General features: G+C 34.2%; 2 protein-coding genes across 2 annotated transcripts; one reads left to right on the top strand and one right to left on the bottom strand.

The window, feature by feature from the left end:
• Positions 1–1,570: 1,570 nt before the first annotated feature.
• LOC132030611 (uncharacterized) lies at positions 1,571–5,003 on the top strand. Its single transcript, XM_059420317.1, has 3 exons — positions 1,571–1,700; positions 2,836–2,970; positions 4,574–5,003. Exons 1-3 carry the CDS (start codon positions 1,682–1,684, stop codon positions 4,837–4,839), a joined length of 420 nt encoding a protein of 139 aa, XP_059276300.1. The 5' UTR covers positions 1,571–1,681; the 3' UTR covers positions 4,840–5,003.
• A 5,705-nt stretch (positions 5,004–10,708) lies between these two features.
• Positions 10,709–15,814, bottom strand: LOC132057434 (probable plastid-lipid-associated protein 8, chloroplastic). The gene is made up of 4 exons (XM_059450037.1): positions 15,583–15,814; positions 13,327–13,450; positions 12,138–12,317; positions 10,709–11,006 (listed from the first exon to the last, which is right to left on the bottom strand). The coding sequence occupies exons 1-4, from the start codon at positions 15,784–15,786 to the stop codon at positions 10,813–10,815; spliced, it is 702 nt and encodes a 233-aa protein (XP_059306020.1). The 5' UTR covers positions 15,787–15,814; the 3' UTR covers positions 10,709–10,812.
• Positions 15,815–16,224: the final 410 nt, after the last annotated feature.

Below are 16,224 nucleotides of genomic sequence, written 5' to 3'. Positions count from 1 at the left end.
ACGTCTAAAAAAAAAAGTTTTAAAAAGTTTTCTTTTTTTGATTCTCTACACGCACCCCCTACCCCCTCCCGAATTTTCTACTTCATATTTAATTTACCTTTATAAAAAAAATTTATAAAAATTGAAAGTTTGCACGGTTAAAAATTAAAATTTTTGGAGGGGTGTTGGGGAGGTGATTGGGGTGGGTGGTGGAGGTGGGTAGGTGGTGGTGTAGATAATTCAGAAAAAAATTTAAAACTTAAAAAAAAAGATTTTTTTGGAGGGTGGGGGTGTGGAGGGAGGGGGTATGTGGCGGTGTAGAAAATTCAGAAAAAAATTAAAAACTACAAAAAAAAAAAAAAAAAATTGGGGGGTGGGGGTGTGGGCGAGGGAGAGAGGAGAGGTATGTGTGGTGTAAAAAATCCAAAAAATAAATAAATTAGAAACAACAAAAAAAAAGGGCCAAAAATACCCCTGAACTACAGAGGAAGAGGGAGAGGGGCTGACGTGGCCGTCCACGTTGCCACGTCAGCATCTAACAGGATCAGTTAACTTGAGGGGTATAAGTGGTCCCTTCGAGTAACGGCGAGGGTATATTTGATACCAAAAGCAAACGGAGGGTATATGTGATCCATTTCTGATAGTTCAGGGGTATTTTTGACCCTTTTCCGTTTAATCTATTTGTTCACCCTTTGTCCATTCTGCATTTTCTTTGTTATTTAATCAAGAAATTAGTACTCGCTCTATTTAATTTACATGATACACTTTTTTAGTTACCCAATTTTTTTTTTTTATATATTTAAGAATAAATCTAACTTTAAACTTTCAATTTTATTTTTAAAAGATACTTTTGTTCTCTCTTACATTTTTAGTGTACTAAAATTAGATTTTCTTTTTAAGTTGCTTATTTTCGAAATTCGAGAGAAAATTAATATTTTTTCCAATTTTTCCTTTTTATTAATTTAACTATATTTCAACTTGTTAAAGTACTAGTCAAACTTAAATTTTAAAAATATAATTAATAAGGGTAACATAATAAAATAAATACCTAATTTATGTTTTATTAATGGGCCCTTTTTTTCTTTTCTCTTCTTTTCATTTTTTTGTGTTGAGGCTCTTGCATCCATCCTACCCTTTTCACAACCTACTTATCGGATTACACTGGGTATGCTATTGTATATTGTATGTTTTATTAGTGGTAGCGTAATATGCAAAATGAACCAGTAAAAGTGAATGAATAAAATAATATACAGTCATATAAATATTTATACTTTATTTGGATCACAAATTTATAAAAATATCAACAAAAAAAAAAAAAAATCTAGCTAATGAAAGTATATCAAATAAATCAATATGCAGGTAATAGCAAGAACCTCTCACCAACCATTAAAGGATGTGGTGCAGTAGACTGGATCGCTCCTCCCTTAATTAGAGGTCTCGAATTTCCGCTGTAGGTATGAAAAAATCGTAGGAAGCGCTTTCTCCGATTGGAACTTACACGACGTGAATCTGGAATAGTTGGATCCCATGGGCACGGACACCGAATTGAAAAAAAAAGCCTCTCACTAAACCAACATATCATAATTTTTAATTCACTAAAAACAATATTTTTTTCCTTGGGTTCCACTGACCCCCAGAAGCTTCAAGAAACCAAACAGATTCTCTAAAATGGAACTCCCTTCCCTGGCAATTGATCATTGTAATGATCTCTCTTCAATCAGGTACCTTTCAATAACACCCCCCTACTCCCCCCCCCCCCACCCCCACCCCCCCCCCCCTCCCCAAAAAAATTGCTCCTTTATTCCAAGAATTGAAACTGGAAACTTGGGGATTGAAAAAGCATTAATTTTTACTTGTGTTTTTGTTTGAGCATTATATACATTGACATGAAATTGCTGTAAAGATATGTTTTTTCTTCAAAAGGGTCCTGGAATATATCTTGCTCTTTGAAAATGATGAAGATTTAACATGGATTGTTTCAGTTAAGGTGAATGAAAGAAAAGATTTAATGTATGGTTTTGGATTTGTTTGAGTTAGAGATCTTTGTTGGAGCTTGGCTTGCATGAACTAAAAGCAAAGTTATAATGTGGGAGTTAAGATATCTTTGTTTTATTTTATTTTCATAAAGAAATTTTGAAGGTTGAATTGTAGGAGTATTAATCTTTGTTAAAATGTAGTGTATTACTGCTCATTGCATAAATGATGGATGGATTGAGCTTTAATTATAACACTTGCGTTTGGTAGTATGAAGGCTAAATCCAGAAATATTGTGTGCCTGCAAATTTTTTCTAGATTTGATAAGATACATGACATAATGTGATGTGTTTTTTTTTTTTTTTGGGGGGGGGGGGGGGGGATGCTTTTTAGATTAAAGGAAGAATATCTAAATCAAGCATTAAGTGAAGTGAGGACAACAATAAGATAGATATAATTTTCCATGGGAAAGTATGACCTTCAAACTATTCACTGTAAATTGGACTAAGGCATCTAGTGATATTCCTCGGTGCATATCTGGTTTAACGCTTCCATTAGAAACATCAGAGTGGTTTAGTAGAGCAACAAGGCTGCATCTATGGTCCTATAAAAGCTTAAGGAATTTCTTTCTAAAACTTTCGTGTAATACACACTAACCGAATAATAGCTTTGGCCTTGGAGATAACCAAGCGATGTCTATTTATTATTGTATCTTTCACTCTGGGTTGGAGGGAAAAGGGATGGGAGGGTATCTTCAATTTCAAATCAATTTTAGGTGAAGGAAATGTTAATGATAGATAAAAACATTTCCAATTGAACTAGTTGCACAATTGCTGGTCTTCCAGTTTAAGTTCTGAGGCTTATTTGAACTTCTTCTGTCAGGTGAGATGTCGGCCTATGAAAACGTTGTTGCTGGGAAGTTAAGACTAAAGGGCAAAGCTCTAGATGTGAAATCTAGCGGGATAAAAAAGAAAAAGAAGAACAAGCATCAGTATGATCTAGTGACTCAAGTGCCAGGTAACTACCAACTAAATAGTTTAAAGCTTCATTCTTTTGCTCGTTGGAGATCATATCTTTTTCTTTGCGCTATCATGACTAATCGAGAATTGATTGTTTCATTTTACCTTAGTCGTAGGTGGCGCTATTTGTTCTTTTCTATGTTATCTTGAGTTTGTTCAAAAGGTATCCAAGTGCAGGCTAGCCTTGAGCATTTACTAAGATAGTAATTATTATTATTATTATTATTATTATTTTTTTTTTTTTTTAAGATACTAGCTGCTTTAACATTCAGCTTCTTATTGGTAGCCGCAGTGTATATGTATACTGGTCTGGCATTCAACCAACTTCACGAGCAAAATTATGTTATTAGCTTTAACAATATATGCTGAACTTTAGAAGAAAAAACCTTAACATCTTATGTTGAATAGTCCACCCTGTATGATTCTAACTTATGTGAGAAGTAGATGCGGTAGACATTTAATGCTTTGGGATTAAGCCTTGTAAAAGTTAAATATCTGGTTCACTAAGTTTGCTTTATTTTATGTCTCCACTGTTAATCTCATATTTGTAGTGTCAAAAAAAGTTTCATAACCTTTTTTATGTAAAGTGTAGTGGGTTTTTAGCAAAGGGAACTGCTCTAGCTTTAATACCTATAATTTTATTTGAGATCAACAACTATATCTTATTGTTTCAGCAAAGATGATATAAAGAAGATGAAGGAAAACCAAGAAAATCAATCTGTATCAGATATCATCTACATGTATAGAATAACATCAAATGATCAGATGTTGTTCTGCCATTCCAAGTTGGTGCATTACTCTTTCTTTTTCCAGCTTGGTTGTAGTTCATCTTGATAAAGCATAAGCATGTACAATTTGTTTATTGACCTAAATCTTCTAGCATATGATTTGTGATGATAAATTTTTTCGTGATGCTAGGGTAGTAGTGATAGTTATAGATATCTGGTTCATAGGTGTGGAAGAGTAATAATTTTTCTTGAATAACTCATCTGGATGGAATATTGACTGCCCTTAGTGTTCATATTTAGCTAAAGCAGAACTTGTTATTTCCTCCATTTTGTATCAAAGGGAGAGACTAATGATATTTTCTTTAAATTTCTTTTCTCTCGTTGGCAACATACTAGTGTCGCTTTGTTCTTTTTGGGATTTGGTGGAAAGTTTTTGTAGAAATCATGCTTTATTCAATGAGATCTAGAAGCACTTATGCAACTGTGTCTTCCCTAGCGCTCCTTTTTAAAAACATCTTGAGCTAAACTATAATTTGACTAATCATGAAGTATCGGAGGAACATAATTCGTGAAAGAGTCAAAAATAGCATCTGTCTGTGTTAGCATTTGCCTTGAAACGATTAAGGGAAAGATGTATAATCGCTCTCCAAGCCATATATTTGATTGTAGGTTGCAAGACAGGGGAAGCACAGTGTTTATTTCTCCCATCAGGGACCATTTTCTTGAACTCAAAATTTGGAATCCTCTTGGTGCCTTATTCATATAATGCATCTATTGCATGTCTATTTTGTTGTTCTTTACTAAACCATCTATAAGTTGTTACGCAGCTCTGGCTTCTGTTGGCTGATTATAACACATGTTTGTTGATAACAGGTGGAAACAATGCAGTGAGAGCAAACCAACTTGAGGATGAGATAGACGATAGTTATCTTGACAGTGGGATGAAAGAGCAAGCAGCCAAGAACAATGATCATCTCACACCCGCAGAGAGAAAATACCTTGAGCAGTGGGAGAAACTTAACATCAAACGACTCACGAAAGAAGTCACGAAATCCCACCGTGATAGAATTCAAGAATTTAATCGATACCTAGCTAATCTTACTGAGCATTATGACATTCCTAAGGTTGGTCCTGGTTAACATGAACCAGCCTTTGGAAACTCCATTTTTTCTGTCATTTTGTGCATGCTATGGATTCTTTTAAGTCTTGAAATCAAGTCGATTTGCTATGTAGCTGGAAACTGCTGGTTGTTTCTTGGGCCTGATGCCACGTTAATTTTGATGTCTTGCTTCTTTGAGAGACATATTACCAGTGTTGTTGTGATTTCAACTAGTTGTGCCGACAGTTCCCGCTAATATAGTCTTGATGATTCCAGATGATAACAGTTCTTAAGTTGATGAAGGGTATTATTGATGAACGAAATTAAGTAATTTTTTAAAAAAAAAGTATGATTAATACGATAACTATATTCACTTGAGGGTTTTAGTTAGTCGCATAAAATGATCCCGTATAATTTCCAATAGCTGAATATTGTTTTAAATGATTTATGGTGTTACAATGTGTGTTTGATAATTATGTCATACAACGTGTTTGTAAGGCGTGCCAATAATTAGTGAGTGAAGTTCTTCGTTTCAAGTTAGAAATGGTTTTTGTTTTAGTTCTGTTATCAAAATGAAATTGTGTAACACAAAATTCTACGTGGAACTCACTCGTCTATAGCTGAGGATTCACAACTAAACAAAAGCCATTAAACCATAAATAAGCTTTTTTGCTGACGTGAATGCATCTTTATAAAGCGATTTTCATTCCACAATCACAGAGATGCAAGGATCATTTCGTTTCCCTTTTGAGTTTGGTAAGTTTGATTCCAAAGGCTGGAAGTTGGTGACAGCTATAGATTACACATCCAGAATAACAAGAGGGGTTCTCTTTGAACAATGTTCCAATTTGTGTTTCACTTTCTACGATATGTTTGTACATAGAATTGGGTGTATGGTGTAAGGAAGAGTCACTCGAAAGACTAGCATTTCAGGGTTTGCGTCTTTGAAACACAAACAAGGAACCTTTTGAGCCCTTTCGCAACCAGATCTTCTCATCCATGGAACCAGATCTTCTCATCCATGTATGTGATCTCTAGTTTAACTTCACTCTCACCACCATACTGAAAATCTAGGCCCCCTACCTTGAGTTCAGGCGGCTCCAACACAACTTGGATCCATTTTTCATCTAAAACATTCAACTTTCCTGCATCACAAAGATGATGGTTAGACTAATCCTAGATTAGAATGGTAAAAGAACTGGACGCCACATCATGAACTGAGGTACCAAGTTTTGTCTTGAGCATGAAAGTAGTTCATAATCCTTTTTTTTTTTTGGTGGAACATTCTGTAGCAATTCCGCTTTATTCAACGATATCTATAAGCACTTCGCAACTCTCTTCGCTAGCGTTCTTTCTTAAAAACTTTTTTCAGCAAAATTAGAATTTGACTAATCATGAAGTATCTGAGGAAAAAATATCATGCAGAACTTAAATAGCATCTTTGTGTTAGCATTTGCCTGGAAATAATTGGAGGAAAGGTAATTGCCCTGAAAACAGTATATTTGAATGTAGGTTGCTAGAGGGGTGGGAAAGCATGGTGCGCATTACTCCACCCAAGGACTATTTTCTTGAATTTCAAAACATGGAGTCTTCTTGGTGTCCTATAAATTCTTGTTACAACATCAATTGCATGGCTTCTTTAGTGTTCAGTAGTAGTACAATATCTAACTCATCCAAGTTTAGATGTTTTGTTGGTTTGACTTGGCTCTAACTTTCGTATGCTGAATGTAAAACTTTTTTGTGATTGCAGGTGGAAGCAATGCCTTGACAACAAACCAAGTTGAGGATGAGATAGATGATAGTTATCTCGGCGGTGGGTTGAAAGAGCAAGCAACCAAGAGCGATGATCATCTCACACCAGCTCGGAGAAAATACCTTGAGCAGTGGGAGAAACTTAACATCAAACGACTCGCGAAAGAAGCCACGAAATCCCACCGCGATAGAATCCAAGAATTTAATCGATACCTAGCTAATCTTACTGAGCATTATGACATTCCTAAGGTTGGTCCTGGTAAAGATGAAACAGCATTTCGAAACTCCATTTTTCTATGTCTATGTCCAATCTTTCATGCATGCTATGGATTGTTTCAAGTCTTGAATTCAAGTTGATTTGCATTATAGCTTTAACTGCTGCTTGTTTCTTGGGCTTGATGCCTCATTAATTTAGATATGCCTTGTTTCTTTGAGAAGTCATAGTACCAGTGTTCTTGTGATTTCAACTAGTTGCGCCAATAGTTCTGCTAATACAGTCTTGATGATTCCAGATAATGAGTCAATAAGAGTTCTTGCGATACTGAAGGGTATTATTGATGAACAAATTAAGTAAGCTAAAGCGAAATATATGATTAACTAGTTTCTGGGTACGCGCGTTGCGCGTGTGACCCATATCAATTAGCATAAAATTTTAAAATTTATTATTAAGTATTATTAAAATATATACTTGAGTTATAAAATAAAAATTAAAGAAGAATGTGTAAGTTCCTTAAAATATCAAATGTTATTAACTCTGTACGATCCAAATAGAGTATTCACAATGTTTTTTTTAAAACAAACATATTGACTTGTACTCATATTGCTTACAAAAACCCACACATTGAAAATATAATCATAAGGAAACACCACAAATTTAATCTGTAAATATAATATAAGGCCCCAAAGAATTTTAAAAATAAACAAAGTAAGAAGAGAAACACATGAAAGTTATGGAAAAAAACCTATGGATACCAGAAAGTGTTTTGAGTTCAAGGCTCAAGCGGTGACAAAAGCACCACCACCTTCTTAATCGAAATTGAACCAAATGCTAACGCTCCAGCAAAGTAGCAAAAACAATAATCGAAGAAAAAAGAAGAAGTGGCAATAAACCCTGTAACCTACTATTATTAATTAAGTATATATATATTAAATATATATATATATATATATATATATATATATATATTAAACCGGTCTTATTCTCTTAACAATTAGTAAAACTTCTTGTGCGAGACTTGAACGGGTAACTTGAGAGCAGACATATGATTTTGTAGTCTTCAACCGCATCTAAAAACAATATTTTGTTATATATGAGCAATAATAGAACAATAAGATATTCTCACTCAAATTTTTTAACATATTTCAAATTGAAAAGGTAATTGAATTAAAGTACAATCAAAGAATATGTTATTCATAATTGATGTTAAGGGGGAGGCATAGGAGTGCAAGAGGGTTTAATTACACACACACACACACAACCACACACACACACACACACACACACACACACACACACACACACACACATATATATATATATATATATATATATATATATATATATATATTCCTCGTTTGAATTCCTGGCTTTGCCGCGGTAAGTGTTGTTTGAATGCAATAAGAAAAGAAGGAAAACATAAAAAATATCAGTCCCCATAATTATTTACAATAAATTTCCACCAAGACCGTAAGATGATCTATGTAACTTGAGAAATTAAGCTCTAATAAAAATAATTCAGTGGAAGAAATACGAAGGCCAACTTATATAACATAATTAAGTGAAAAAACAATGAATGAAATTGTTGTAGTAGGGTCTTTGTCTTACTTATCCTGAGCATATATTCAGTGATAACGCTGCTTTGAATCCCTCCAGCAGGTTCCTAAATTTAACTTGATAGAAAACAGCACACGTTTTAAAGAGCCTAAAAATAAACACTAAAAGAATAGTTTCGAAAAACATGAAAATATACCATGGTTACTAATTATTAAGCTGCTAAAAGCCAATGTTGGAGAAAAGTAGATCTCAACTTTTGGGAAGATTCTAGGCTTCCAGCATCCCTTTTCCTCATTGCAAGCTTCGTTAAAAGTTTTAAGAATTACCTAAAAGGAAGAGTTTCTCTAACAATAATTTTGCAAATGCTTGACCATCCGTTGGCCTTTTTATTATACTCATTTACTGTAGCTTTTCATAAATAATTATCCTCACAACTTTTCATTCTCCTACTTTATTATAGCAATAAATAAAGATGTATAGATAAGGGGAGAGGAATCAGATTATAAGGGGGATTAAAAAGAAAATAAAAAAACGGAGAAAGCGGCAGATTAGGCATTAATTTCTTTATTGATGGGAGATAGTAGTGGGCTGTTAAATATAATGAATGAGGTTTTATTAGGAAAAGTAAACGTGTAAATTAATTTGAAGTAAATTGAATAAACGTGTAAATTAATTTGAAGTAAATTGAATCTTATATTGGTTTTGAAGAGTATAATAATGGCAGGTAATTGAACAGACTCAACATTATTATCATAGCAAGTACTAATTATTGTATGAAATACTCAAAAACGGTTTTAAACAAATTTATAGCTTATTATTACTACATGAAAGATGTAAGGGAAAAAACTGAAATGTATATTAAAGACAGATTATTATATGACTATGAGTACGTGGAAGATGGGAGGTAAAAAATTGAAATGTAAATTAACGATCAAAAGTAATTTTTGTTAACTATTAAGTATGGTTGGACTTCTAATTCAGCCACTATTTAATTAAAATAATATTATTTAATTAGATAGTTAATTAGTGCAGGGTAAAATCGTAATCCAACTTTAGAGGTAGGAGCTTCCTACTTTTAGTATAATATGATATGATAACTATATGCACTGGAGGGTTTTTGGTTAGTGGCATAGAAAACGATCCCGTATAATTTCCAATAACTAAATAATATGGCGTGTACCATTTACTAGGGGTGTACATGGACCGGATTGGTTCGAATTTTTTAAACACCAAACCAAACCAATAAAATTCGGGTTTTTCAACCTCGGGTTTTCTCGGGTTGTTCGATTTTCTCAGATTTTTCGGATTTTTTTTCGGAATAGTCTTGATACAAAACATATAACTTTTACTTTAAATATTTCTTTAGTCCTAGTAAGATACAATTATATAATTAAGGTGTTTTTTAAGAAAATAACACAAAATGTGAGAAGAGTGATGACATTGTATTAAAATATTCAACAAAAGCTAAGATAATCGGTTAAAATAAATATTGCTAATTAACAAGCCGTAAAAGAAAATGACCATAATCTAAAAATACTAAGTCATGCTAAAATAGGTATTAATTATATGACAAAGAAAAAAAACTTAAGTTATGTATTTTTACTCTCTAAATCAATTATGCAAAACTAAAGAATAGATATCCAACATTATTGTCATTTCTAGTGGTAAATTGAATTTCTTTTGTTAGGATTAGTGTTGAGTTGGTTTTTGATTTGGACTTTATTTGAGTTACTAACATCCATAGGATATAAAACTTATTGACATTCAAAATTCTAAGTTCAAGCTTGAATAATATGATAATAGATAAAAAATTACGAAAAAATTTAAGAAATATTTATAAATTACTTTACAAATAAATATTTTTATGTATAAAATATTTTAAAAATTGAATATATGTAATGTCGGGTTGGTGTGGTTCGGTTTGACTTTTTTTAGTTAAAACCAAACCAAACCAATTATGGTCGGGTTTTTTTTTCCAACACCAAACCAAGTCAAACCAAACCACTAGTCGGGTTTTTTTCTCGGTTTGACTCGGTTTAACGGTTTGGTGCGGTTTGTCGGTTTACTTTGTACACCCCTATCATTTACCATGTTAAGAACATATGTATGATAACTACCATATTGTATTAGCGTTAACCAAGTGACCCTAAGAATTGACAAACAATACCTTGTGATTTTGAATCCAAAATAAACTATGCTGCTGGGGTGAATCATGTCCTTTAAAAGGGGGCAAAAAGATACATCTCTACCGGCAATTTTCATTCCTCAAACAGAGATACAAAGATCACTTCACTTCCCTTTCGAGTTTGGTAAATTTGATTCCATGGCTGGAAGTCTGTGATAGTGTTTTACATTACACATCCAGAATAACCCGATGGGTTGTTCTCTTTAAACAATTCTCCATATTTGTGTTTCACTTTCTACGATATGTTTGTACATAGAATTGGGTGTATAGTGTAAGGAAGAGCAACTCGAAAGTCTAGCATTTCAAGGTTGACGTCTTTGAAACACAAACAAGGAACCTCTGGAGCCCTTTCCCAACCTGATCTTCTCATCAATGTATGTGATTTCTAGTTTAACTTCACTCTCACCACCATACTGAAAATCCAACCCTCCTACCTTGAGTTCAGGCGGCTCGAACACAACTTGGATCCATTTTTCATCCAAAACATTCAATTTTCCTGCATCACAAAGATGATGGTTAGAACAATCTCAGATTAGAATGGTAAAAAGAACTGGACACCACATCATGAACTGAGGTACCAAGTTTTGTCTTGGTCATGAAAATAAACAAACGCTCGTATACACCTCAGGATAGTGATACTTAAATCTAGGAAATTTTGCTAGCAATTGATACATCAATGCTTGGCTAGCTAGCACAGAAGATAGCATCATGACACCATTTACAGTCTTATCAAGAGAAGGAAAATTGCTTAAAAGATTTTCAAAGTGAGTAATAATAGTCCTATCTGCTAAATTGCATTAAAGTCTTTTGAAGTCTATGCATATTTAGCTAAAAATAGAACATAATAGAAGTAAATGATTCACATAGGTGATGCCAACTAATTGGCATTAAAGCTTAATTGTATTTATTTGATAACCGAGAAATCCCCGAGGACTAGTGGTGCCCGGTTCGAAATGCAGTGAGGATAATGTCCCATCCCATAAACCTTAGTTGTTGTGATTACACTCCCATGTTTTGCACCAAGCCTTTTATTTTTTTGGGTTAGAGAATCAATGTTAGTGTACGATCAAGTGTGAGATTTAGAGAACCCGTAGTTTGCCTTAGAAGGACAAATTATGTATCCATCTTGAAATAATGGACCACAATGGATATAGAAGATTTTTATAGTCGCTCACAAGTAATTAGCTATTGAGACATGGGTTGATTGATTAGATAAAGGTTATCAAGCTGGCTAACACTGGAAATGGTAAAAAGCGGAAAATACTAAAAGAATTTTGAGTGCCAGGGGGGTAGTTTTACTTCATTAATCCTGTATCTATCACATCAAAACATCCTTAATTTCGGGACTTCATATAACAGAGTAAGAACAAAAAAGGGCTAATAACTTAGAAGCCAGAAATAGTTAATGTGTATAGACAAAACTAACTGAATGACTGTATATTATCTTATATGCAAATTACAAGCAGTGACATGTCAACTGAGTGTTTCCCTTGTTATGTTTGGCATTTCATGCAGCAATTTACATTTACCATATAAACAGACCAAGAAATTTCTCCTGTAAAGCAGAAAAGGATATGTAGAAGAGATAAATTTGAAAAATAGAACATGTTTGCCACTGTTTTCATACCTTTTAAGGAAACCTCACCATCAAGGAAACCAAAAAGTGAAAAGGCTACTTTGTTCCTGATAACGTCAGGGGCTTCAACAACCTGAATCATTTCATTCGTTTTGAAGAAAAGGCGACCAAATGCACTCCGATAGCCTCCTCCAGGTGAAGTGGGATTTGAACAGTACACTACATCCCATTCTGCAAGTAATTCATTATTAATTGCAGTTCAGGAGCTTCTGGTTTGCTATAAGACATGGTTAACATAACTATGGAATTTCTGCACAAAACTAACCAGAGAAATAACTACTCCCTTCGTTTCAATGTGTTTGTCTGGTTTTAACTTAGCACTGAGTTTAAGAAAGCAAAGAAGACTTCTGAATCTTGTGGTCTTAAACTAAAGATATGTGGAATGTACCTAAATGCCCTTTAATCTTATGGTGTTAAACATGCCATGTGAAAAGTTGGAATTATAGAGTGGTCAAATAGGGAAAAAGACATTCTTTTTTAAAACGACTAAAAAGGAAAGTAAGGCAAATAAATTGAAACGGAGGGAGTAACATTTGTCGTAAGCAGAACATCTCCCAGTTCAATGTAAATAGAGCATGCACGCGAGTGCACTACTCACTCACGCGCACAGACAAACTCATATTACAAGCTACATGATAATCACACAAGGGGTGTTAAAATTTTAAAGAGAAGTTATTTTACTAATCATAAAAAACACTTGATTAACATGAGCATCAACCTTCTTTAATAGGTGCTAGATTGTCCATGTTTCAAGTTAGCTGACGTATAAGTACAGAGGATAATCCTAGTTGATGCATTTTGTTCTATGGTATACAAATTTATACATTCTTACACAGTATTTCGTCAGTGGTCATATTCTGCAGACTTATGAAGTGGAAAATCTAGAATGTATGCGGAGTATGCTAATTTGCGTTCAAAATTGTTCTAAACAAGAAGAAGAAATTTACAGGAATTTCTTCAGAAGAATGGCACACTTAATGGCTTATTACAAATAGGCATATTGTTGGAGAAAAAAACTAGGCCAGACATACTAGCTTAACAAAGAAAGTAATTTCTGATATTTAATATGTCAAACGTGGAGATATTAATCTGTACGGGAGCCGGGGGGGGGGAAGGGGGGGGTTGGCATAGAAAGTTTAATGGAACTCTTTCTCTTCTAACACATAACGTTAAAGTTTACCTCCAAATATAAGAGGGCATTTCACGGGTTCATCCACACAGAAACGTTGCAGTTCTTGAGCCACTTCGGCTACCTTTTTGTGCTCATCCCTTGCAAGCAAAACCCCTCGATCTGTTTGCATAACCTGGTTAAGTGATGATGCTCAGCTGATGTTATTAAAACTTCCAAAACAAAAGTACTCAGAATGCAATTAAAACACAACTGAATTGGCTAACCGCTTCTATGTAAGGCATTTCCCATATGGTTGGGTAGGTAGCTACTGTGTTTCTTTACCATGAGATGTTAGTTTCACTAGTTCATGAAGCAGCAATTCAGTTAGTCTCTTAAGGGTGTTTATCATGATTTCCCCTAATCTTTTGGCAATCATTTACAATCTACAAGAAAGTACTTGCCTATTTTTACCATAACAATTTGAGGCTGAACATTTGGATAGATTGTATCGTTTCTGTAACTATTTGAGGCTCAACATTTGGGTAGATTGTATTGTTTCTAGTCATAATATAATGCTACACATCAGCATCTGAAGAATAAGCTTACAATATTCTAAGAAAAGGTAGGATGCCGGTAGAGTTTTTATATAAGTTCATTCCATCACCGAGGTCATCAAGCTTAGTCACCGGCGCTGGCGAAGCAGATATAGAAGCATAGTTTGGGGAAAATATTTTCGAAGTCTGGCGACAGCAAGGTTACTTATCACTATATAACGCAAATAACATAGCTGTATCTATCGCAAAATAAGGTTACTTATTTGCTATAGACTGCAAAAGGCAACTAATCTTACTGTTCTATATTAAAAAGGAACTCTTAATTCACCGATTATTCAATCAATTACTCCCTCTGTCCCAATTTATGTGACACTTTTTCCTTTTTAGTCCCAAAAAAAATGATACTACCTTTCTATATTTAGTACACCCTCCATCTCAATTTATGTGGAACTACTTGACTAGACACGGAATTTAAGAAAGAAATGTCTTTTGAAATTTGTGGTCCAAATATTTCTAAATATCGAAAGGTGATATTCTTTTTGGATAAATTGAAAAGGAAAATGTACTATATAAATTGGGACAGAGGGAATATAATATACGGAAAACGGCCAAAATTACCCCTGAACTTTGAGAAATAGTTTATTCATACCCTTCGTTATACTATTGGGCCAATTATGCCCTTACCGTTATACTATGGTCCAAGTTTACCCCTAATCTAAACAGACTGCCACGTGTCCTAATCCTAGACGCCCAACCCATTTCCCCCCAATAATTTCATCCAGATCAAATAATTATCCGGATCCGACCCGGATGAAATTATTTCACCCAACCCGTTTTGGCTTATTTCAAACCCAAATACAATCCCTTATTTTCCAAGAGATGGCATCTTCTCGGACAATCTTGCCTGACAATTCTGAACTACTGATTAATCTCCTCTCGAAACAAGGAATTACAAAATTTCTTTAAATTTGTGAACCACATGATTGACCAGATAAAAAGTTCAATCCCAATTCGGGTCATGAAGCTTCAACTTAAAATCACTGAGTTCGACCATGTAATGAAATCCCTAGCAAAGCTCAACTCTGTAAGCATAAAATCGCTGCCTTCGGTCAAGCCAAGATTAAAACGTTCACTGAATGATGTTTATATGAAACGTGTTTCATTTTTAGAATGAAAACAAACCATACAGAATGCTCTTCAGTTAGATTCTCTTTAACTAAGTCATTAACTAAAGCTCTATTGAAGTTCTTCATTTTTCCGATCCACGAAGTGCTCTTACAGAACAGTTATACCACTAATAAAAAAGATATATAAAAGAAGATAATTACTGTGATATTGAAATCTCAGCTAAATGATAAAGGATTGTATTTGGGTTTGAAATAAACAAAAACGGGTTGGGTGAAATAATTTCATCTGGGTAGGATCCGGATCATTATTTGATCCTGATGAAATTATTGGGAGGAAATGGGTTGAGCGTCTAGAATTAGGACACGTGGCAGTTGTTTAGATTAAGGGTAAATTTTAATTACAAGATAACTAAGAAGTGATAATTCGGTCAAACAAGATAACGGGCGATATATGATAAACTATTTCTCAAAGTTCAGGGGTAATTTTGGCCCTTTTCCCTATAATATATGCGTGGCTATAAATGTAAGGTTAAAAGTTAAATTGTCATTAAACGTAAAAAGGTTGCCGACTAAAAAAAAAGCATGTACATAAATCAAAACGCTTACCACAACGTGAAACAAATAAAGTCCAGTAGGGTATATACCTTAGAGAGAATGGAATCGACTAGGTCATCGGGCTTAGTCACCGGTGTTGGCGAAGCAGATACAGAAGCATATATTGGCCTAAATGTTTTCAAAGTTGGGCCACGGCAAGATAGATTTTGGTTAAAGTCAAGTGCAGTTGAAGAGGAGTTACGACGAGGATTTGTGATGAGACCAGTGCCGGCGATGACGTAAGTGGTGGCCATTTTGTGATTTTGGCATTTCCATATGGAGATGTTTGTTTTTGTTTACATTGCATCTTCTTCTGAACCAGACACGTGGATTTTTCTGAGCCAGACACGTCGATTTTATGGAATCCGAAGTGGGACCAGTTGGATATGGGTATCAGCCAATGAGAGGTTGTCATGTGGTATTTTGCAGGTGCTCTGTTTAGATTTTGTTAACAAGATCCCAATTTATGTCACTATATTTTTCGTTTTTTCTAAGAGTATATTAATTTTTTTATCGTAATTTTTCATATGTACAACAATAACAACATATTCAGTGAAATCTCACAGCTCTCGGTATGGACAGTTGCAGATTGCAGACCTTACTTCTATCTTGGGATGCAGAGATAGTTAAGATAAAAGGCATGACAAAATACTATAGAAAGCAATATAAAGCTGACTGAACGAAAAGGAGTC

Source organism: Lycium ferocissimum, chromosome 1 (genome assembly GCF_029784015.1).
Source record: "Lycium ferocissimum isolate CSIRO_LF1 chromosome 1, AGI_CSIRO_Lferr_CH_V1, whole genome shotgun sequence".
In the NCBI taxonomy this organism is placed as follows: Eukaryota; Viridiplantae; Streptophyta; class Magnoliopsida; order Solanales; family Solanaceae; genus Lycium; species Lycium ferocissimum.
The sequence above is the reverse complement of the archived record's forward strand: the minus strand, read 5'-3'. Positions and strand labels throughout refer to the sequence as shown.

Excerpts from the sequence above, each read along its gene's own strand:
- LOC132030611 (XM_059420317.1), top strand. Across the intron at positions 2,971-4,573 it reads TCTAGTGACTCAAGTGCCAG|GTGGAAACAATGCAGTGAGA; the intron begins GTAACTACCAAC and ends TGTTGATAACAG.
- LOC132057434 (XM_059450037.1), bottom strand. The coding sequence starts at position 15,786 with ATGGCCACCACTTACGTCATCGCCGGCACTGGTCTCATCACAAATCCT. Across the intron at positions 12,318-13,326 it reads ATGCCCTCTTATATTTGGAG|AATGGGATGTAGTGTACTGT; the intron begins GTAAACTTTAAC and ends AATTACTTGCAG. Across the intron at positions 11,007-12,137 it reads TGGTGAGGTTTCCTTAAAAG|GAAAATTGAATGTTTTGGAT; the intron begins GTATGAAAACAG and ends TTTGTGATGCAG.